General features: G+C 40.5%; 2 protein-coding genes across 2 annotated transcripts in view; one reads left to right on the forward strand and one right to left on the reverse strand.

The window, feature by feature from the left end:
* Positions 1–546: 546 nt before the first annotated feature.
* On the forward strand, positions 547–3,137 carry Insm2 (INSM transcriptional repressor 2). The gene is given in 1 exon segment (NM_001398789.1): positions 547–3,137. A coding segment is annotated over 1 exon segment (1,488 nt). The 5' UTR covers positions 547–592; the 3' UTR covers positions 2,081–3,137.
* A 978-nt stretch (positions 3,138–4,115) lies between these two features.
* Ralgapa1 (Ral GTPase activating protein catalytic subunit alpha 1) overlaps positions 4,116–22,832 on the reverse strand; it is a 274,127-nt gene continuing 255,410 nt past the window's right edge. Inside the window, 3 exon segments of the mRNA NM_020083.4 lie at positions 4,116–5,428; positions 13,384–13,414; positions 13,939–14,063. Of these exon segments, the coding sequence (NP_064468.4) occupies positions 13,407–13,414; positions 13,939–14,063 (133 nt within the window). The 3' untranslated portion in view covers positions 4,116–5,428; positions 13,384–13,406.

Here is a 22,832-nt window from a genome sequence, read left to right on the forward strand (position 1 = left end):
AGCACGCACGATCTGCGGAGCCGAGAGCTCTTCTCCCCAGATGAATTCTCATAGTATCACAGAAGCGCGCAGTCCCGATCGATACTGGATGGCAGACGTGCTCCCGCCGTCAAGTGTAGGCACAGGGCGGTGGATTTAGCCGCCCTGCAGTTCGCTCGCAGCTTCTCATCAGCTCACTACTGGCAGAGGGACGTTAACCCGTTCCCGCGCGGATTCCCGCCCTTCGCGGTGGCCGTCCCTTCACTGTCCTCCTGAGGCAGCCGAGCCTTTCAGCGCGACGTCCAGGCGTGGGCCCTGTCGGCTCCCGGCGAGTGGCAGGCTGGTGGCTTCTGGCTCCCCAGCGCGTGGTCCCCGGAGGCTGTGCTGTGCGCCTCAAGCTCCTTCGTGCCCGCTCGTCTTCCCACGTCTCTGTCGGGGCGCCCGGCCGGTCGGAGGCCCCGCCCCAGGACCCGCTCCTACTCCTGATTGGCCGGCGCAGGCCGAGGGGCCCGGCCCGACCGGGCCCGGCGTCTCAGCTATAAAGCGGGCGGCCGCATGCCCGGCTCGGTCTGGCCCGCCTAGCTCCGGGGCTTGCCCCGGCACCCGAACCATCATGCCGAGGGGATTCCTCGTGAAGCGAACTAAACGCTCGGGCAGCTTCTACCGCACGCGCCCGGCCGAACCGCTTTTCCCACCTCCGGGTCCCCTCGCGGCGCCACCCTCGCCGGAGGAGCCCGATCCAGGGCTGTTGGGGTCCCCCTGCCTCGCACCTCCGCAGGACAGCACCGAGTGGGGCGCGGGAGGCGGCGACGGCCCGGGACCCAGCCCCGCGAGGCCGGCGGGCCCCGAGCTGCGCCGCGCGTTCCTGGAGCGCTGCCTGCGCTCGCCGGTCTCCGCGGAGTCCTTTCCCAGCGCCACCGCCTTCTGCTCCGCGGCGCCCGCGGCCGCGACCTCGGGCGAACAGTTGGTGCCACCACGGGTCCCTGTATCCGTCCCAGTCCCCGTCCCCGTCTCCGTTCCCGCCCCGCATGGCCTCCAGCGCCGCGGTAAGGGTGCCCCAGGCTGCCCCTCAGCGCCCGCAGCCGTCAGGAAACCTAAGGCTGTGAGGCGGCTGAGCTTCGCAGATGAGGTGACAACGTCCCCGGTGCTGGGTCTGAAGATCAAAGAGGAGGAGCCCGGGGCGCCAGCACGGGCTCTGGGCGGCGTCCGCACACCGCTGGGGGAGTTCATCTGCCAGCTGTGCAAGCAGCAGTACGCGGACCCCTTCGCGCTGGCTCAGCACCGCTGCTCCCGCATCGTGCGCGTCGAGTACCGCTGTCCCGAGTGCGACAAGGTCTTCAGCTGTCCTGCGAACCTCGCCTCCCACCGCCGCTGGCACAAGCCACGTCCCACGCCCGCCTGCACCGCGAGTAAACCTCCCCACGCGCCGCTGACCCCTCCGGACCCTTCCCTGGCGGCTGGCAAGGAGAACGGCTGCCTGCCGCGAACCGAAGATCAGCACCCTCAGGCTCGGGACAGCTCCGGGGACGGTCAGCACCGGGACAGCGCCGCGCTCCCGGGCCTACAGGCTCTAGTGCACCCGGAGGCCGCGCGACCCCAGGCTCCCTACTCCGAGGTGATTCTAGGGCGCCACGGGCCCAGGCCGAGCGGTGCCAGCACAGGAGCGACATCGGAGGTCTTCGTGTGCCCGTATTGTCACAAAAAGTTCCGTCGCCAAGCCTATCTGCGCAAGCACCTAGGCACCCATGAGACCGGCTCGGCCCGTGCAACAACCCCGGGTTTTGGCTCGGAGCGCACGGCCCCACTCACCTTTGCGTGCCCGCTTTGCGGGGCGCACTTCCCGTCTGCGGATATCCGAGAGAAGCACCGGCTATGGCACGCTGTCCGAGAGGAGCTGCTACTGCCCGCCTTGGTCGGGGCACCTACGGAAGCGGGCCCCGGAGGAGCATCCGAGGGTAGCGCTCAGCAGATTTTCTCCTGCAAGTACTGCCCCTCCACTTTTTTTAGCTCCCCCGGCTTGACCCGGCACATCAATAAGTGCCACCCCTCAGAAAGTCGGCAAGTGCTGCTGCTGCAGATGCCACTGAGGCCTGGCTGTTGAGGACCAAGGCCTGTTGAAATTTCGAGAATGGCTTGGAGAAAACAATACGGGGGAACTCCTGTGGGGCTTTCTTCATCTTGCAATTTCCAGTTTCCTTCCCATGCCTTCCCTCTTAAAATTCTTTCAGTCATGATCTGCCCGAGGAGAGGGCAGCAAGATGTAAAACCCCCTCTGTAGAGCAGGTATGTATCTGGCATAAAAATTCACGGTCAACGCTCACAGCTTCAAGTACTCATTTCCACTAAAATAGGATTTCCCTTTCCTTAAAACGCTGGAGACCCCAATGGATCCCGCTAGGGTTTGTAATTCCTATGGAAAATCGCAGCGAACGCCTGCAAGTCTGTCCACACAAGGTTCTACCTAAATTGGTAGTCACCAATAGTTTTTCTTTTGCCAGCACAGACACTTACGTCGTTTCTGTCTCAATAGGGTCAGATTTTTTTTTTCTTTTTTCGCCTTGTATATTCTGTGAATCAAGCTATGTGACTGAAGGGAAGGAAGACGCAGACCCGCGTAAATGGACAGGAAATTTGAGGATGCTGCTGTCTGGTGTGATGTCCCTGGAACTCTTTTCTCATTTGAATGTTAGTCCCTTCTTTTCAATCAGGCTTTGGAGCAGAGAAAGTGTTGCTTAATGAGGAGTTGCTGTGCCCTCTGAAATGTGCTATTCTATGTGCTGCATTAGGAGGAGCTCCTTAAAATTTTTCTTTACTTAACTTTAAAAAAATACAATACTCATCCCTACAGTGTGAATGTTTTATAACAAGATTTCGTTTAAATTATGTATGCTGTAAATCTTCTGCATATTACATCATAAACTGTTCGATGTGAGGGAGACATTAACACCTGCTATCCACCATGAACTGAATGGCAATTCACTCAATATTTTATATTTTTCTTTTCAGGAGCAACTTTTCAATTTCTTTTTGCAAATCATATTCAATGTGTATTCTGTAACTATTCCCTCAATAGCCAGAGTCTGGGACACTGGCAGAGTGCTCTTTGACAAATAAGATTTGTAAGAATGGTTCTGCCAAATAAATGTAATGTAGACTGTCTGTTTACTGTCTTAAGAGATGGTTGAATACAGAGTACTTTAAAAGACACATTTCTTACCTCCCCAGGATTTTCCTTTAAATTCTTAGGGACCTATTCTGAAGGAACACAAAAGGAGGAGATACTGTATCTCCCAAATGAACATAATGGTGCTGGAAGGGATTCCTCCTTTGAAGTCTAGTTGCAGACTGCGGCAGCACCAGGGAAGAGAATATGGACTTTTGTTTTTTTTGTTTTTGTTTTGTTTTTTTTTTTTTTTTGGTTCTTTTTTTTCGGAGCTGGGGACCGAACCCAGGGCCTTGCGCTTCCTAGGTAAGCGCTCTACCACTGAGCTAAATCCCCAGCCCCGGACTTTTGTTTTTAACTCTGTAAAACACTCTCCAGAGAACACGACAGACAAGAGATAGGACAAGTTGTTTTTTTTTGTTTTTTTTTTGTCTACTCAATAGTGTTACCTGGCAATGACAGGAACTAAATAAGTGGTGCTAATTAGTTTCCCTGTTTCAAGTCAGCATTTTCTCTCCATCTTGTTACCAGTTATCAATCCAACAGAGATATGTAAGGAGTTAAATTTGATTTTTCCTCTGAAAAAGGCTTCCTGTTGGCCGCAGGAAAACTCTCTATATATAATTTATTCCTACAGTCTGCCTTTACCCATTTGATTGTTTTTATTTATAAGCATCAAATTTCATAAAAAAAGTACACAGGAACTCTAAATATTTGCTTAGAAAAATTTGGTAGAAAGTTCTATTCCTGAAAATATATTTAAAAACACGGAAAGTGTAGAAAGTCAAACGCCACGAGCTGGCCACATTGACTTTGGTCTGTAGCGAGTGCTCTGAGTGGTGGTGGGAGGCCTGAGAAGCTCCTGTTGTCGAGAACACATTCCTTACTTTTCCTGATGAGCTAAGATACCACAGAACTATGTCACAGCTCCCAGTGTCTGAAAATACACACAGCAGAATACAATCCCAGAGAGGAAGTGTGAAGAATATTTTTGTTTTATTAAATACCATGTCATCTTTTTGTCCCATTACAAATCTGTAGACACTACATGAATGATACATAATTTATACTCTGTGGTTTGTCAGGATGACATATTTACACATGCAGTTGGTATCAATCATGCTACATTTCCTTAGGAGATGCCCATGTTAAACAAAGGAGGCCGCTTATTTTCTACAGGAAATACTTCTGGGGGTAGGGGGTGCATACCAACTTGCACCTGCAGCCATTTTAGTACTAAAATATTATATTTAACTTAGACTTGCGGGTCATGTTCCCATTGCTTTTTAACAATACACATAATTTGAGCAAAAAAAAAAGTTTTACACCCTTTTCTCCATCACCTTCTTTTTTGGTACTTAAGAAAGTACACAGACATACCAGGATAAACTGGTCAATAATAAAGGACCACAGCCTTAAAACAGAAATAGCATTTAACAGTGATGCCACCTAAAAAAGCAGAACAAAGTTGTTTGGAAGCCAAACAGAAATCAAAGTTCAGTGGTGATTTTCCTGGTTATTGAGTATGTTATGTCATCATGACTTGGGAAGAAAATGTCACCCAGTGTAATTTCAGTTGGACTCTGAGCTGCTGCATGGTCGTTAAGAGTGTGTCTGTTGTAACACAGTCTGCGTGCAGTCGACGTAACAAGCAGATGTGCAGCTCTGCTCTGTGTCACGGATGCTTCCGTTACTTTGAGTTTGTAGGGCTGGGCTGTGAAGCACAGTGTGCTTGCCTAGCATGCTTGGGTGCTGGCTTCCATCCCCAGCACCGCCAAAAAAATAGTACAAACTATGTGTTTATTGAATCATAAAGTTGTAATGAGGCACAATAAATAACACGAGACTATCTGTCCAATCATATTTTGGCTCAACATTCATCATGAACTTGAAGGTAACACTACTTAGACATGATTATCTAGGAACGTGAAGTATGGAATAAAACTCAACCCTCAAAATACGGCAGCTTGCAGTGTGGAAAAAAACTGAATTAAATAAGTAGTCCAAATTTAAAATAGTAAGTTGAAAATTATTTTAAGTCCAGTGTTTTCTCAAATAAATGCACAGGAAGGAGCATGGCGAACACAAGGCCTGGAAGAGTTAACACTGCTGCTGAGCTGCCAGGCTGCCTGTCTCCTTAGGATTTATTGGCTGAGCCAGAGGACCGACGCAGCTTCATGGACATGCGGCTTTTGCTAGTTCGAGGAGACATGGGAGAGGCCAGGTCAGCCCCATCTACCTGTGCTGCTGTGGGAGCGTCACTGGGTGCGATCTCTGGGTAGGATCCTGCAGGAAAGAGTGAGCACATTAGTGTTCTTCAGGCTCTCACACTGTCACAACCTTTCTGCTGCTAACCTGAAGCAGGGTCCCAACCCCGTGTAAGGACTTTAGAGGAAAAAAAAAAAGGGAGTTCCAGACTTGATGCTCCCCAAAGCTTACTAAAACCCTGTGATCTGGTGACTCATGCCATCATGTTAAAGAAAGCACCAATCATAGTGCACTGAAAAAAGCAACTGGAAGTAAAATCTCTGGGCCTGAAAGAACAGGAAGCCAAAGCACCACTGGCATGCAGGGAGGAGCAAAGGAAGTGACAAGGTCACGGGCATGCAGGGAGGAGCAAAGGAAGTGACAAGGTCACGGGCATGCAGGGAGGAGCAAAGGAAGTGACAAGGTCACGGACAGCTAGTGAGGGTCTTCCATGATACCAAATGCAGGCTCTGAACATGAAGGTCCTTAGCAGACCAGGCTAGGTGGTAAGAAGGCTACAGAAGGAGCAGACAAATTCCTGGGAGAGGGAAAAATATAGGAATTTTCATTTGAAAGCCAGTCAAAATAGACAAACTGACTTCAGAAAATGTCTTTGGACATCTGCTTTTGTGTTCATTAGCTTAGACATTTATAGCTAGCAGTAAAATTAGTAGATACAGAATTTTAAAATAGGCAAAACACATTCAAAATAGGAAAATCCTGTTTCACTTACAGGGCAGTTCTTCCAGAGCCCTTGGGCTTGGAAATAATCATGCTAGTGTTTCTACATAATGAAACACGCTTAAACTGAAGGTATTCATATTCGTAAAAGAAAAAACATGTTCAATAAGGAGTACAGATCCTACTGGGATAAATACATCCCACCCACAGAATTCGTCAAAGTATGTGTAAAGACCAAATGGTACAATGATACTTAGGGACAAGTTCACACATCTAGGGGAAACTAACTTGTCACTTGGACCCGTGTATGGTCTGCCCAAAGTATCTTCTCTAACATCTTCTTAACTGAGATGAAGCTGGCCTATTAAATAAGCAGGAAGTGTTTTTGCTCATGTTTACTCTCCCCAATGATGTGAGCTGAGTCACAGCAGTGCAGACTAGAATACTCAGAGACTAAAAGTCCACAATTCATTTAGGGAAACCTGGCACAAGCGTTTGAAAAAGCCAATCAGGTACAGTAGCTGAGCTTCCTGGTGCAGAAGAGGTGCTGCTGTGTATGTGAGAAGGGATCTTCCCTCCCAGGGCTGTTACCCTGAGGGCAGTGTCTCTAGCGGAGGTTTGGAAGAACAGAACGAGCAGTGCATGCCTTTCTGCTGTGAAGGAAGAGGTGCAGTAGCAAGCAGAGTGGAGAACAAAAGAGCAGACAGAGACAGATGTGAGGGAGGGGGTGCAGGTGCTAGTTCCCTGAGCAATGGGGAACAGCCAGGTCTCGCTTATGAACACAGCTGGCATGCAGTGAGCTAGGGCGGGGATGCTCCACAATGGCCAATGTCACAAGGTCAGACCCCATACTTACCAACTAACAAAACAAGTTCAAAGAGGAAAGAGAACAGGAAAAAAGTCTGTGAGAGAGCCGGAGAAACATCTACTGTCTCATGTGTTCACTGCACTGATACTGTCTTACAATTCAGTCACAAGATCTTTAGATAGACAGTGTGATAGGACAACAGCGATATTAAAATGTTTAAACTTCATGTTCATGTAATTAAAATTAGGAATTTAAATTCCTCGCTACACTAGCCATGTTCAAGTGCCGAGTCACGCCTGGTTAGTTGCTCCCATCTTGGATGGAGCAGACACGTGACATTTACGTTACCATACTGAAGAGCACTGCTTTCAAGCATCCCAGTTAAGAATATTTATTCACTAATTCTTACTCCTCAAACCCAGTACTAGAAATAAAGAATCTTTGAAGAAAAACAAAGTGTTTCCCCAGCTGTTTCCACTGGCTGGAACTCTGACTCTCGAAGGCAGCGTGACAGCGAGATGCACTGTCCTTCCACCACTTTGAAGCAACAGAAAGGAAAGCTGATCTTTGGGTAGTGGGTGCATATCCCGCTTCTCTATTTATTAAAGTACATTCTTCAAAACCAGCAGTTTTCCCATGTCTTATTGTCTCACAATTTGGTCATGAGACCTCTAAATAGGCACCGTGTAATAAGGCAGCTATAGCCACACTAAAATGACTCAATTTCATGTAATTAAAATGGAATGAACTGAGGCAGGGCTGGGGTAGGTTTCATGCTTACACTCCTACAAATGACACATGTGGGACATACCCAGCCACACTCCGTAACAGCTCCCAGGAGGCAGGATTTGTAAAGAGCACTTGACATTTCCTATTATATTCCATCCTCCTTAATTATTGATTTACACATATGAGTCATGAAGGCATTACTGAGCTATTTCTATCATTCTGTATCTTCCAGGGTAGCTTAAACAGTCCCCAGGGCTCCTATGTCCATGCACTAGCCCTGTGTCTCCACAGACTATGTCTACATTTGACTGCACAGGTTGGTATACACGGCGTGCATGCTGATCACAATAAATACCACACATGGTACTGTGAGATGACTTTGAGAGGCCCCACACACATTTCAAATGGAAACATACATTTTTTTAAAATTTATTTTAGTTTGGTCTGTATTATTTGCTGACAAACATGACCACTTTAAAACTTCCTAAAGTTATTGGTTAATAAAGTTATTTCAAAGTTAAAATACTGTAACTTTGAAAGTATCTTCAATTATACAAACCACAATGGGAATGTGTTAGCATGGGGTTAGGGGCTTCTGCTCTCTTGCTTTATTATAATAACAATTATATATTTACATCTATTATCTATCTATCTGTCTCTCTGTCTCTCTCTCGTACATGTGGATGTCTTGATGCATGTGTGAAAGTCAGAAGGTAGCTTGTGAGAGTCAGTTCTCTATCTCTACCATATGGTTGTCTGGCTTGGTGGCAAGCACCTTATCTGCTGAGCCATTTTGCTGCACATCTCTTGCTTTATTAATCATTTACTTGAGCAAGCTGACTGAGGTCATTTTCTTATTTGTGAAATGGAAACAACAGCAGTTACCTTGTTAAGTGTGTAGCAAAGAGCCTGGCTTGTAACAGGTACAACAGTAAGTATGGCTACATAAAAAGCTCACAGAGTAAATAGGAGACTTTGAATCAGAACAGATGAGGGTTTGGAAGGAAGAGTACAAACTAGAGATATTGTTTGGAGAAAATGATTACCTATAAAATATAATCACCCGAGGTGGAGAATATCTGTACCATATGTTTAGGTTTACCTTCTAGAAATCAGAGAGTCTATCTTCTCTTAGGTTGACAGTGCTATAATCGACCTTAAAGGTCAGATTATCCCAATAAGCCTATTGGGTTTTAATGTTGTTTATAGAGTCAATGATTAAGACTACAGAGACTCAGCCCCAAACTGTCAAAAAGGAAGCAACACAGGATTCAAAACAAACTGTACAGAAATACAGACAAACAAATGGTTTTATTTTCAGCCATTCAAAACCTATTACTGTAGATCTGAATAAACCAGGCTGGGCGTCTTGTATTTTATCTCTTGACAATGAGAAAACTGGAATAGCACAGACGGATTTGACTTCATGTGGTATAAATGTCAGGACTACAATCTAAAGCCAGACCAATCTCATTTCAAAACCTACATTCTCTCTAGCAACCCTAAAACTCTTCTTAAAGGACTTTCAGGAGAAAAGGTAGAGCCCCACAAACAGTTTCTGAGCTGGAGACATGAGGGTGTTGAGGACCTCCTCCCTCTCTCTCCTTGTCTTGGGTGGAACAGCAAGGGCTGGAAGCAGGTGAGTGTGATGGGAGAGCATGAGCTCTGAAGGCAGGTAGTCAGGATGGCGCTGACCTCACCTCCTGTTGGGGGCCTGGTATCATTTCTCTCTCCTTTTAAAATCCCATAGACATGCTGTTAAGACTGAACGAAAAGTGTCCACATGCTGCAGTAGACAATGTCCCACTCAGTCTTTATTACTTTTATCACAAAAATATTCTAAATGAATGATCTATATGAAAACTGAACCCAGTAACTATTTCCACAAATTATGTTACTTAAGTCAGTTTTATCCACTGGTCAATAACATAGAAGCCACATTTCCAAGCTCAAGACACTGAACAGAACGTATTTGCCTGTCTACAAGTTCAGACTAATCTACTGACACATAAATTTGAGCAGGAATCTGATTTTCATATTGGTACTTGTAAATATTGCTTAGGTATCTTCTGAAGGAGCTAAAATATTATCTTTTAGATTATTTCAATGTCTAGGAGGAAAGTTTAAAATATTATTTAAAAGACACTGAGCTCAAAGTACCTAAACCATTGTCTAATTCTGATGACACATCCTCCTTAAAGATTCAGAACAGCAGATGGATAGTCACACATCCTAACCTGTCTACACATGGTGACTCCTAGCATGAGAGTCACCTAGCATGGGAATTCACAGCAATTCTGAGATTAGAATGAGGGCAGCTGCGTGCCACTCTAGGTTTTCACAGTCACTCTAAGTTATTTCTGATTTTGATGACATAATTTATTTGGATAATTACATCTTAGAATTTATTAATTTTATAATTAAATAATTCTTATAATTTTTCTCTAGATAAAAATCTGTATCAGAGTTTTTAAAAATAATTATAAGTGGTGTGTACATGCAGATATATCTATATGTACACATTACACATGTAGATAATAAAGTTATCAGTCAACTCCTTAATTGTTAAAGAGTTCAATAGCTAAGCTGTTGAAAACAACCCAAAAGAAGGTAGCAACAGAGGCTTACAAGTAATTTCAGATATACTACCCACTAGTTACGGTTGATATAATAAAAAATACCTAGTACCAGAATAACTATGAGTGTATTTTTAATGCAGAAATTGAGAAAGCAAACTAAGTATTTATTGTGTACACAGCAAAGTAGAATTATGTTCCTTAACTGCACTTCATAATTTTTATTATAAAAATCCCCAGGACAGTATTGAAAAAACAAGCTAACACTAGGGTAAAATATGAATATTTTAAAACTATCACTGTAATCTGGCCAGGGACAAGAATGATTTTATTTTCAAGTTTACAGCTAGAAGAAATGTATTGTGCATATATAACTTTGATATTTTTCACATTCATGTCTGACAAAGATAAAACAATTTTTCCTGTAACTTTTTTTAAAAAAATTAAAGGTCAAGAAAAATTTAATAACATTTTAATGTAGTTATGGAAGATCAACACTGTGTGACATCACAGTATTTCCCTCAATGACCTTAGGGATGAAAATAATTTCCCTTAAGTTATCAGTCTAGTGCCACAGACAGTACATTTTGAGAAAATACGGTTATAAAATTTATGGATCGATTATGGTACACTGAACTCTTCCATATCTATTTGAATAAAGTTAAATGAAAAATCTTTTTAGATTTAAATGTCATTACTATTAGCAGATACTGCTAACCAGGAAGTTTTACATGAACAGGATTATGTAAACATACACACACACACTTTTTTCCCCATTTAGGGCACAAGCTCAGCCAGGGCTCTGAGTCTGGTAAACACACATTCTACCAGTGGGCTATTCTTTCAGTCCCTGATGTATTCAGTTTTCAGTAATGCCTCACTGAGTCTAGATAAAGTATATTACAGGGTTGGCTACAAGGAATATAATCTGTAGACTATCATTTTTAAAACTTAATTTCAAGGTTACTGCTATCGACTAGTATTGTTTTATATATATATACACACGCATACATACATACACACACATACATACACAAGGGACATCTAAAGTTGATTCTCAATTGCAATAACCCATTTCCTGAATGGGACAAACAAACTTTATGATTAAAAATGAATTTAGTCATGAGTGCTGGTTGGTGCAAGTCTAGTGGTAAGAAGAGTTATAAAAGCTAACCTGGGGGGGTTGGGGATTTAGTTCAGTGGTAGAGCGCTTGCCTAGGAAGCGCAAGGCCCTGGGTTTGGTCCCCAGCTCCGAAAAAAAGAACCAAAAAAAAAAAAAAAAAAAAAAAAAAAGCTAACCTGGGCTATATAGTAAGATTGTGTCTAAAAAAAAGAAAGAAAGAATGAAACAGCAAACATTATACTATGTCAGTTCTGCAAAGTAACAGTCAGGTCCAAATCACTATGTGGCTTGTTTCACAGTTTCTCATTTTGACTCAAAGTTTAAAAGATAGTTTTCTGTAAGAGGTGAAATATGACAGAAAAGGAAGTGAAATAAATGGAAGAAAAAATTATTCTTCAGATACTATGTTTTGTGACTATAGTTTTTTTATTGTACTAAACTGAGCACCATTCTGATAAAAATTTGTCATAACTATTAAAGTCTGCAATGATGTGTTCAGCAATACGGCTTCTATGTAATTCAGAGCTAGACAGACACCTTTTGTAAAAGCAGAGTGCATGTCTTTGATGGTCCTAAAGGCAGAGACAATTTTAAAAGTTAACTAAAAAAGTATAACACATTATTAGGTCCATGTTTAAATTTACATTTTTATTTCTGTTTGGATAATAGTCACATCAAGTATTTTGTTGAATAAATTTGTAAGAACACTGATACATTAAAAATGAGGCCAGTAGAGCTTTGGAAGGCTGAGTTAATGACATCCTGTGATAACAACATCCTGTGCTAATGTCTCTGAAGCTCAAAAATACTTACTTTCTATGTGTGTATCTGCTAAATGTGCAGGAAAAAACACAGAATGGAAAGAACATTTTAAGATGACAAGTACTAAAGCCTTTTGCTGGAGAGTAACAATAGAAACAGAACAGGATTTGTACACAGAAGCAGAGAGCAAGCCCAGTGAGACCTATCAGTATTTTTGGCTCATAAAACTTGTGGCTGCAAATGTTATCATTCCTATCTCTTTAACATAGCCTCACATCTTATGAGATGCTCTCTGTGACTGACAGTGACAGAGCCCAGGTAGACACTGTGCTGCTTATTAATCTACCTTTGATATTCTTCTTTCACCTTTTTATCTTAATGCAAAACTGATTTAATAGTTTTATATAGTGTCCATCAATGAAAGTGAATCTTAAACTTTTTAATCTTATTTAAAAAGATTTAACCCAGAATTATATATTTTCTCTTTGATAGGTCTTTCATATTATTATTGGTTCTTTGGTAAAATTATTTTTCTGTTAGAAAATTAATTATTACTGGTAGGAAAGTTTTAACTTCATTACTCAACTGAGAATTATATTTTTATTTAAAAATAGATTAGGTTAAAATGTGTTATGAATTTAAATTTATCTGATATAAAAAATGTGCTTGATGTAAGAAGAACTAGAAGTAGTTACTATGGCCAAGTTCCTAGTGTGTGTTTTTTTGTTTTTTGTTTTTTTTTTTGGTTCTTTTTTTCGGAGCTGGGGACCGAACCCAGGGCCTTGCGCTTCCTAGGTAAGCGCTCTACCACTGAGCTAAATCCCCAGCCCCTCCTAGTGTGTTCTTTATGCTACCCTTGGGCACCACAACACTCAGCGCTGGGTTTTAAGGGCTTAGTACAGTGCAAGGCACACAGACAAAACCCACAGGTGAGTTCAGATATCTAGTAACAATAGAATGTTCTGGGAAAGTACAAAGACACATAGTGTCAGTTCCACAGAGCTACTTTCATGCTGAGAAACAAACAAACAAACAAACAAACAAACAAACAAAGTCAACAACAAGGTGTAACTGATTTTAGTCAAGGAGCCCTATCATTAGTTACTTTATCCCCAAACCATGTTAGTGTTTCATGCAGACCTGGGTTAGTTAGTACAATTCTGGGGAAAAAATTTAGTGATAATTTTTGAAATGTTTAGTATGAACCAGGGCAGTGTTAAGTTTTCTTACTGTCTGAGTTACAAGCACAGAACCTGCTAACTCTAGAATAGGAGATGGGAGAAGGACAGAAGTTTCGGTTGACACTTTGTCTTACCTTCAGATAAACAGAACTGACACTTAATGATCTAAAGAGGGAAAATAAAATAAATGAAACAATCATAAGGAGTGCATGATATTACAGAAAGGAAGGCCATGAGCATTTTTATTGCTGATTTCCTTAAAATTAGTTAAATGTATTAATGCAGTACCCTCTTAAAGTCTTTGAATATTATAACATAATTTGCTGTACTAAATGCTTTTAATCTAGACTGGTTTAGCTTTACTTGTAAACTTAGAGATGATGACACTGTATTTTTGGCCATAAAATTTGATCCTCTGAAGTTGAGAGTTCTTTCTGCAGATACTTCAGATTCTCATGAAAAGCAGGAGCCAGGGACTGTGGTTAGATATGGGTCATGCACTTTGATGAGGATTACTGGATATTTAAGCAACCACATTTACATAAAAGGAAACAATGAAATTTACAGGCCAAACTCAGTCATGAATAATATATTTCAATGACCTGAATTTTATTCAACCATGATTGAGAAGAAAAGGGTATTGCATTTTGGGTTTGTGACAAGTGATCAACACTCTCTTTTATTCTTACCTGCATCAGCAGGGAAATGATGGTAGGGAGCTGGAGAGAAAACCTGGGCTGCAAAGTCTTCAAATGTCGTTGGCTCTAAGTGGTGCTGGACAATTGTCTGCAGGTACCGTGCTCTCTCCTCGTAGCTGATTTCCTCTGTTAAGGATGGACTGAGAGGCGCTGGACATTGTGAACAAGCACGTTTTGGTTTTGAGAAGACCATCACTAGTGAATTGTTCTCTGTTCTTATACATGACTACAAGTGCCACCTTTTAAAGTATAAAGATGTATTTCTTAATGGAAGTTTATTTCTTTTTACTCTATGACAAATAATAGTTTAACAGAAAGTTTACTAGAGAATAATTATAATACTGATTTATTATTAGAATAGTTTGAGAAAAGATTCAACTGTTAGCTGGTCAGTCTGGCACATCTTATCTTGTTAATCAACTTTCATCTGCAGATTTATTCTCAAAAGTCATTCAATAAAATCATACTGCTGCCTAGAATGCTTTGTCCCAAATTTCCTTTTTTATTTGTAAAGGCTTACTGTGAAATTCCTGCATATCTTCTTCAGTTTTAAAAATCCCTGTATTTTCTCAACAATTGTTCTCATTTTGAATGGAAGACTACTGTTGCTATAATCCTCAAATAACTCCATGCAGTTAAGATAAATGCATAGCTGAATCTATGTGTCAGGAAAAAATACCCCATCAATTACAACACTGAAACGAGCAGGAATATTTGCAAAGAGTCCACAGGACTCCTCAGTACTGTCCAACAAAGCATGTCCAGGGCCCTGACACTGACAGAGAGACGTACTTCCCTCTCAGCACAGACTACTCCCTGATACTGTTGACAAGCAACCAGTACCTTGACGTGTTGTTGCTTTTGAACAACCCACTCCAGGCTCCCTGTTTCTGCAGTCTGATTGTGCTGTTAGCATAGAAAGGGCAAGAAAGGGAGAGAATATTTCTGTTGTTCGTGAAAGCAACTATGGAAATGGCTGTCAACATGTAGAGCAGCAGGCAGCGGCAGACAATTATCAGGAAAAAGCACATGCCGACTCCGTGTCGTATAGTTCCTGAACTGAGAAACCACCTAACGTTTCTTCTTGAGGTTTTAAGTTTTCCTGCTGTACTTGGTGTGCAATGTTGACATTTAAACAAAGACAATGCAAAGAGGACAGCAAAAATTCACCCATTGGTTTTACTTTTTTCATTGATTTTTCCCAAAAGCCATTTTAGTCTTTCCATCTTAAAATTTGTTACTTTCTTTTAAAAATTACAATTCAGTATTTCAGTTCTATAATTCTAGGAATTATAACTCAAACTAGGAAAATCATTTGGAAGATAATTTAAACTGATAATTCAATGGGTGATACCATGGTCAGTTACATTCACAGATGTTTATTAAGAGGTGGCAAAAAAGCCTGCTAGTCAAGAGGTGAGACGGAGTACCCACTGGGACTTGACTTTGAAGGGTCACTTGCCTTTTTAATGGCCTGTATACTATTTTCTTAGATTACAATTTATGTTTTTGCATCAAATATTGAAATAACCTGGACTCTACTTCGTTATAATTTTCAATTCTGTACACTGTGGTTGAACTCCAAAAGAATTTCACTTCTGAAATACACAGCAACAGGGTAAGATGTTGTATTAAAATGATTGGTGGTGAAGAAGAATTTTATGGAAGGGCAGCAGACATTTCTGAGGCAAATTTAACATAAAGAACTAAAATACACATTTAAAAAGAAGATAGATGGTTCTGAGGGAAGAGGATGAAACCGACGGCTCAATCTAAATAATACCACATATCTCACAACTTGTTGGAAAGTACTTTTTTCATTGGGGGAGATTCACAGCTGCCGAATTTTCTGCAGTTAATAGAGTCCTTTGATTCACAGCAGTGCCCCTTGTACAAAAAATACTGGCCTTTGTGTATTACCAGAAACTAATTTTCTATTTGGCTGAAAAGGGAAAAATGGGGTTATTGCTTCTCCCTCCTACAGAGCTTTTCATTATGCCTGATGCACTCAACTTCTAAGCTCTTCTGAGAAAAAAAATAACTGAAGAGGCAAGAGGTAGAAAAGTGAGCTTGTTAGCACATTAGAAGTGAAGTATCTTGGTGGGCCCTAGAGATTCCCAGTGGTGTGTTAACTTATCACTCTATGCATGCTGGCACTGATAGTCTCCCAATTGATCACTCTCTTTTCGCACCAAAGGGCTGCCAGGAAGCAAAGGCTGAAGGCCCACAGGAGAACAGTCTGCTATCAAAACAAGCTGTTTTTAAAAGTCTGCCTGAATGGGTAAAATGCTTCATGAAAAGTAGGGTGGAGACACCTACCTGCTCTGAAAACGCTCTACTTTCAGACGGCCTACAAATGAAATATTTTACTTTATCTTATTACATTTAGAGTTTACATTAAAAAACTAGGCAGAAAAAAGCAAATGCTAATGTTTTTAAAACAAGGAGGATAGTTCCAAAGTGCCAAATTCATCAAAGCAAAAAAAAAAAAAAAAGGATTGGGTAAATAATGTTGAGGGGTGACCTACTGTGCTATATAAAAGGCTTCTGAACAGAAGAAACTCTGGACCATAGCACACAGTCCTGTAAAAGGAAGGTAACGTTTTAACTTTATATAAAATATACAATATATCTAATAAAATATTAATAACTCTTCATTAATGAAAAAAGGCATCCTTAATTTTGAGATGTGTAAGCCTACATGAAAAAGTGAGTTCTTAAATGGGAAGTTGCTGCTACATTAGCACAGGCTAACACCTCAAATTTTCTTTTCTGTGGGTTAGCCTCAGAAAGTACTGTTAGCTTGGTGAATACCTTCTAAAAGTAAATGTTCTTTATCGTTTCTTCAAGTTGATTATAGCTGAATTAGATAATATAAAGACGAACCAACTCAATCTACGTACATACAACACCCCTTCACGAGCTTTGGTTGAGAAAACATGAGTAGGAGCTATGGGGAACTTCCACAGTCCTGGACCCACAGCAAAGGCACTTTTCACTCTGTGATGACTTTGGAGCTCTGAAGGGTAACCTTCGCTAGCACCTGCAGGAGTAACTGGAGTCTAAAGCAGCTGAAGCCTGCACCTCTTCCTCCTGGAAGGTCAAACTCTAAAGAGGGAACTATAGGGAAGAGTTAGTGGGGCCTTTAAATTGAGCAGCAACCACAAACTCAGTGGGTAGGAAAAAGAGAACAACAAGCTACATTCCTACCATGAGTGAGTGCTGTCAATAGCATTAAAATTAGCCGGTTGTGGTGGCGCACACCGGTAGGATTTGCTGAAGGAGGCAGAGGCAGGAGGATCACGAGTTCGAGGCCAGCCTGGGCTACACATAAAAAAAAATTAAAATATGAAATGAGTAAGATGAAAAAAGGGGAACTAAGAAAAATTCAGAACTAAAATTTAATTTAAAGTGCAGATCTCAGTTGAATTCATAGAAGTCTTTGTTGTAAATTTTAAGACATTTCAAGGTAAAGTTAGCTTTAAAAATTTGGGCTGGTACAAATCTTTAATACAGAAATGGCCTATCAAACTTACCTCTACCCCACACACATTCATACACCCCCACACCCTATCCACTCACAGAGACACACACACACACACACAGACACACACTCACACACACAGACACAGACACACACAGAGACAAAGAGACACAGACACACACAGACACACACACAGACACACACACACACACACACACACACACACACACACCTACCCTCCCCACCCACACAGGTGCTGTAATCATAGCAATATAATTATCCACTAATCCTCTGTCCTTGTATTTTCTGCAAAGCAGACAAGGGGAAGGGATATTACAATTCTGAAAATAATGAAGGGCACTACACATGTTCTGTCACAAAGAAATAGTTTAAAGCTAAGCTGAACTTCATTAGGTTTACATTAGTAGACCTTTTTGAGTAATTGCTTTTAATTTTAAATTTCAAGACAGGCTGTTAAGAAAATGAGCCCAATTTTACCCTGGCCCTAGAAAGAGAAGTATGAATTCGCCTTTCTGCAGTTTATAGGACAGTGCCATCTGCTCCTACTCACTTTATTAGGGCTTTGAAGAATATAAACACACTGTAGCCCCAAAGCCCCATATATATGTTCTGAGAATTATCTATTTTCATTGCTACAGAGCTACAAATTCTGTTACACATTTCTTGAACTTAAACTTTATTTAAAAGTATGCCCAATACTTTTATGAAGGACAATGACCTTTGCAATATATCCAAATGTAAGGACTATAACTGTACAAATAGCTTTAATGAGATTTTAGAAATGTAAATCTCAAAGTAATTCTTCATCTATTCTTCTGGACAAACTTTGCTCTCCTGTCAGCAATGTAACTAATATAACCAATATAGCCAATATATTATTTTTGTCTAGTTTAAGGTTAGGTACACACCTTTGTAAACAGTAGGTGCTATTTTACACCCCCCTCCTTTTTTTCCTCTCTGTTTCTATCCTGTCCAAGCTAACAATGAGCACAGGATCTGCTGGAATTGCAGGCGCATGGCTCGCCCTGCTCTAAGAAACGTTTTCAACGCCGAGGGAGAAAATACATCTCTGTTGCCAGATTTGCTTGCACATCCCTGCAATCCTAGCACTTAGAAAGCTGAGGCAAGAAGGTCTTAATTTCTAGGCTAGTTTGGGGACAAAGTGAGCATCCACCCATCTAAAATGTACCTATATTCATGTGTCAGGATTGCAATTCTGTTTCTTATTATGGCCTGTACAGAGGGTTTTTTGATTTATTCTGACATAAGAAAACTGAACATGAAGAAAAAGGCTAAGCAGTAAATATTTTCATTTTATTAAACTGCAAGGAGATTAGACTAAAATGGAGATTTGGTCTTAAAGAAGTTACAACCTTAAGTCTCTACACATTTTTTCTTTTTTCTTTTTTCTTTTTTCTCTTTTCTTTGTTTTTTTGGAGCTGGGGACCGAACCCAGGGTCTTGTGCTTGCTAGGCAAGTGCTCTACCACTGAGCTAAATCCCCAACCCCTAAACATTTTTTCTTAATCCTATAATTTTAAACTGCTTTTACCATGAGAAATAAGAATGCTTTCACTTTTTTTCCTTTTTCCTTTTTTCTTTTTTTTTTTTTTGCGATACTGTTTTTACATATCTCTGGCTGTCCTAGAACTTGCTGTGTAGGTCAGGCTGGCCACCAACCCAGAGGTCCACCTGTGTCTGCCTCTCAAGTGCCTGCATTAAAGGATTGTATACCACCATGCCCAGCCTCATTTTTAGTTTTGTGATCACTGATCCCAAGGCATGATCCAGTAGGTTGTACATTTAGCTAGCATGTAATTTATGATTAAACTAAAAAAAAAAAAGAAAGTTTTCATGAATATACACTTTAAGATATAACATATAGGGGTTGGGGATTTAGCTCAGTGGTAGAGCGCTTGCCTAGCAAGCGCAAGGCCCCGGGTTCGGTCCCCAGCTCTGAAAAAAAGAAAAAGGAAAAAAAAAGATATAACATATAAGAATAAAACATAATTAATAAGTGCTGATAAAATTATAACTGTAAATAAGTATTAAATATTTTTACTATTACTTATTTTTCTTTTAAGTTTAAACTTATCTCCTAAATACAGAGGAAAGACCACTTCACCATAAAGATGGTTTCTTTTAAAGTATGCCTGAAGTTTTGGAATCTGCTATCAATGGCAGCTTTAGGGAGGGTGTAAAGCCTATCAGGAAATGCTGGCTCCCTTAGAAGAGTGCGTTTTCCACTCAGCCTGTGACTTTCCTATAGCTTTGGGGATTAGAGATTTCTTGTCTCTTCTCTGTATTCAAGATTCCAAGAATACTATCACAGGGGAGAATTCTGACAGAAACCATTATTTTGAAATTTTGACTACTGAATGAACATTTGTATTGGAGAGTGTTATTTAAATTGTACTTTGAATTGTAATTTAAGTGACTGTAAATTGAGTACTACTTAAATTATTAGAACCAACTGGTCAATGCTATTTTAAGATAGCTTCGCAAGTTGTGCTTGGTACTGAAACTACAAAGATAAAAATGCATGACCTCTGCCTCTGCTCCCAAGACATCAGTCTCTCCACCTGTCTAATCACTAAATGAACAACTAAAATATACCATAAACACCCACAGAGCCTCTAGTCTTCAAAGTACAGCAGTAACACTGAAGAACCACCAGAGTCAGGGACAGAGAAGACTCCTTCTCTCCTTTCCTCTGTTTTTTGAGACAGGGCTTTAAATAGTCCAGAGGGGCCTAAAACTTAACGTGCAGCCAAAGATGATCTTGAATTCATTTTCCTGACTCCATCCTCCAAGGGCTGGGATGGTCAGTGTGAGTTACCGACCCTGCTAGAGACTATTTAAGAGAGCCAGAGTAAGCACCAGCAGAGATTCTATAGAGACAGGGATGGGAAAGGTACCAACACCAAACTCTCTTCTCTCTCTCCCTCTCCCTTTCTCCTCTGTCTCTCTCGGGGGGGGGGGGGTGGTGGTGGTGTTTGAAAACCATTTAGATAAAGATGACCTTCAACTTATAATGGGGGTTACTTCCCAATAAAACTACTGCATGTAAAAATAAGTTAAAACATTATTGACAAGTCTACTGATATCCCAGTTAGAACATGGTTGTCTACCTCCATTATCATGTGGATGGGTAGAAGGGCCAGGAAACTAGAGCAATGCTGCAGCAAAGGATTAGATGGTCTAGAGGGTCAGAGACCCAAGTGCCGCTTCTGTCACACATGCTGCTTCCTACACAAGGCAACGGCAGGAAGTTGAACCAAAATAAACTCAGGAGCTACCTGCTTCTGTTGTTCTTTTGGCTTTTGTTTTGTTTTCTTTAATGTTTCTGGAGACAGAATCTTGTTTTGGAGCTCAGGCTGGCCTGACACTCGCCATCCTCCTGCCTCAGCCTCTAAGTGCTTGGGATTCAGGCATCTGTCACATGCCTGATTATGTCCCCCTCTTCAACCCCAACCAGAAAAATGTTTATTCAGCATTAAGTCTTGCCTGGAGGAGGAGTACTGCAATTTGAACAAAAACAAAGTTTCTGTTGAGCCAAACTGGGACTAGAAACTTGGTCTGTTAGTTAATACCTCAGTATCCTTTATATATATATTTTTATTGATCTGTGTATTTTGTGGAGGATTAAAAAAAAAAAAAAAGACGGCATGAGGCATGTTATCCAAAAGCTGGTCAAGACAACAAACTCTAATTCTAAATTCTAAACCTGGAAAGTTTAAAAAAATACATTTATATTACTACACCATAATTATTGCATTTTAAATATATGTCGTAGTAAAAAAAGGTTCTTATTTATCTTAAAAATGAGAAAAGAATTCAAATGATATTTAACATTTTAGTTTTAGAAGTCCATAAAATACCTTGGTATACTGCAAGGCAAAATCATTGAGTAGCCTTGAATAATGAAGATGAATTTTATTGAGATATGCAATATACATAGATATACTTTACAAATACATTTCAAGGATCTCATTCTACTATTAGCAGTAAAGTATCATGTGAGACTAAAATACATAGGGAAACTAAAGTATCCTATGAACTTTATGAAGTGAATGTAAATTACTGTCTATATTACAAAGCAATGTCTGGTAAACTAATGATTTTGCAGGGTAAGGTCTATTTTCTACTGTAGCTAAATCCTTCAAGAAACTTGCTGTTTAGTTCACTCGCAGCAAAGACAAATTCTCCTAAATATCATTTTGTTTAATTGTATCTGACTAGCAGAAGGCCTTCTCCAAAAGTCTGCAACAGGTTATGATCAACTGTTTTTATAATGTCTTAAATTAATGAAATTCTTTAGTAGCTGACACTATCTACACCATTTAGGAAAAGCTGCGATTTGTCAGAGCAGACAAAGCTGGGCTTTAATCCATCCTTTTAACCATATTGCCAAGTCTGTATTGTTTTCCCTGCATCTCAATTAGAGATAGGCAGGACACCTGGTACTTCTTTATCGGAGTCCCATGGCTGCCAGATGACTCAAAATCCTTAGCAGGTGCTAAGGCAGTGTGAGGATAGCCCTATTACAGAAAGCTGGGATGAAACAAATTTTTACCATATATAATTGCTCATAAATCAGTCAACTATTAAATGAAAACTTCAGAAGAATTGATAAGCCCATTTTTACCAATGTTCATGTAAATACATTAAGAAAGATTAGTCTCAAATAAACAGGCTTAAAAATTCAAACTTATCCAAAGTCTCTGAAAAATCTCCTGATTTAATAATCTCATAATCATTGGTGGTTTCCAAAATCACTAGCATGACTATCAAATACTTTTATATCTCTCTCCTACCTTTACAAGAAGTGCACAAAATACCTAAAAGAAAAACTAAGCTATCTGAATTTCAGTTTTAACAAAATAAAAAATTTGTACCTATTCTTGTTAAGATCTATTTAAGAGTATTATCATTAATTTTTAATAATAAAATTTTCATATTGAGTAAAGAACTGCTCCAAAATTACTAGCATTGAAGTAAGCTTAAAAATACTGGGAGGTACGAGAAACATAGTCTCTTTGTCTTGTTTCTGTTGGGAACAAAATTTTTAGTACATCAAAATAGAGGATATTGATGTAGGAGTTCCAATTAAATACTAAGCTCAAATCTTGTCAGATCATTGCAAAAAGGAAAAAATAACTAACATACAAACACAGATACATATACATAGACACACAAAGAAAACAAAAGTGAAAAACACCCCCAAACCAAAAAATCTCCCCAAACTCTAAAGAGAGATTTTACAGTATACAATTACTTAAGTTTTATCTCTACTTAAATGTGTACTAATATAATTAAGATTTTAAATGCTGTAATTATTGGGCATACAGTAAAGTGATTTTATTATCATAGCAAGTATT

The sequence above is a fragment of the Rattus norvegicus genome, chromosome 6 (genome assembly GCF_021556685.1).
Source record: "Rattus norvegicus strain SHRSP/BbbUtx chromosome 6, alternate assembly SHRSP_T2T, whole genome shotgun sequence".
NCBI classification, from domain to species: Eukaryota; Metazoa; Chordata; class Mammalia; order Rodentia; family Muridae; genus Rattus; species Rattus norvegicus.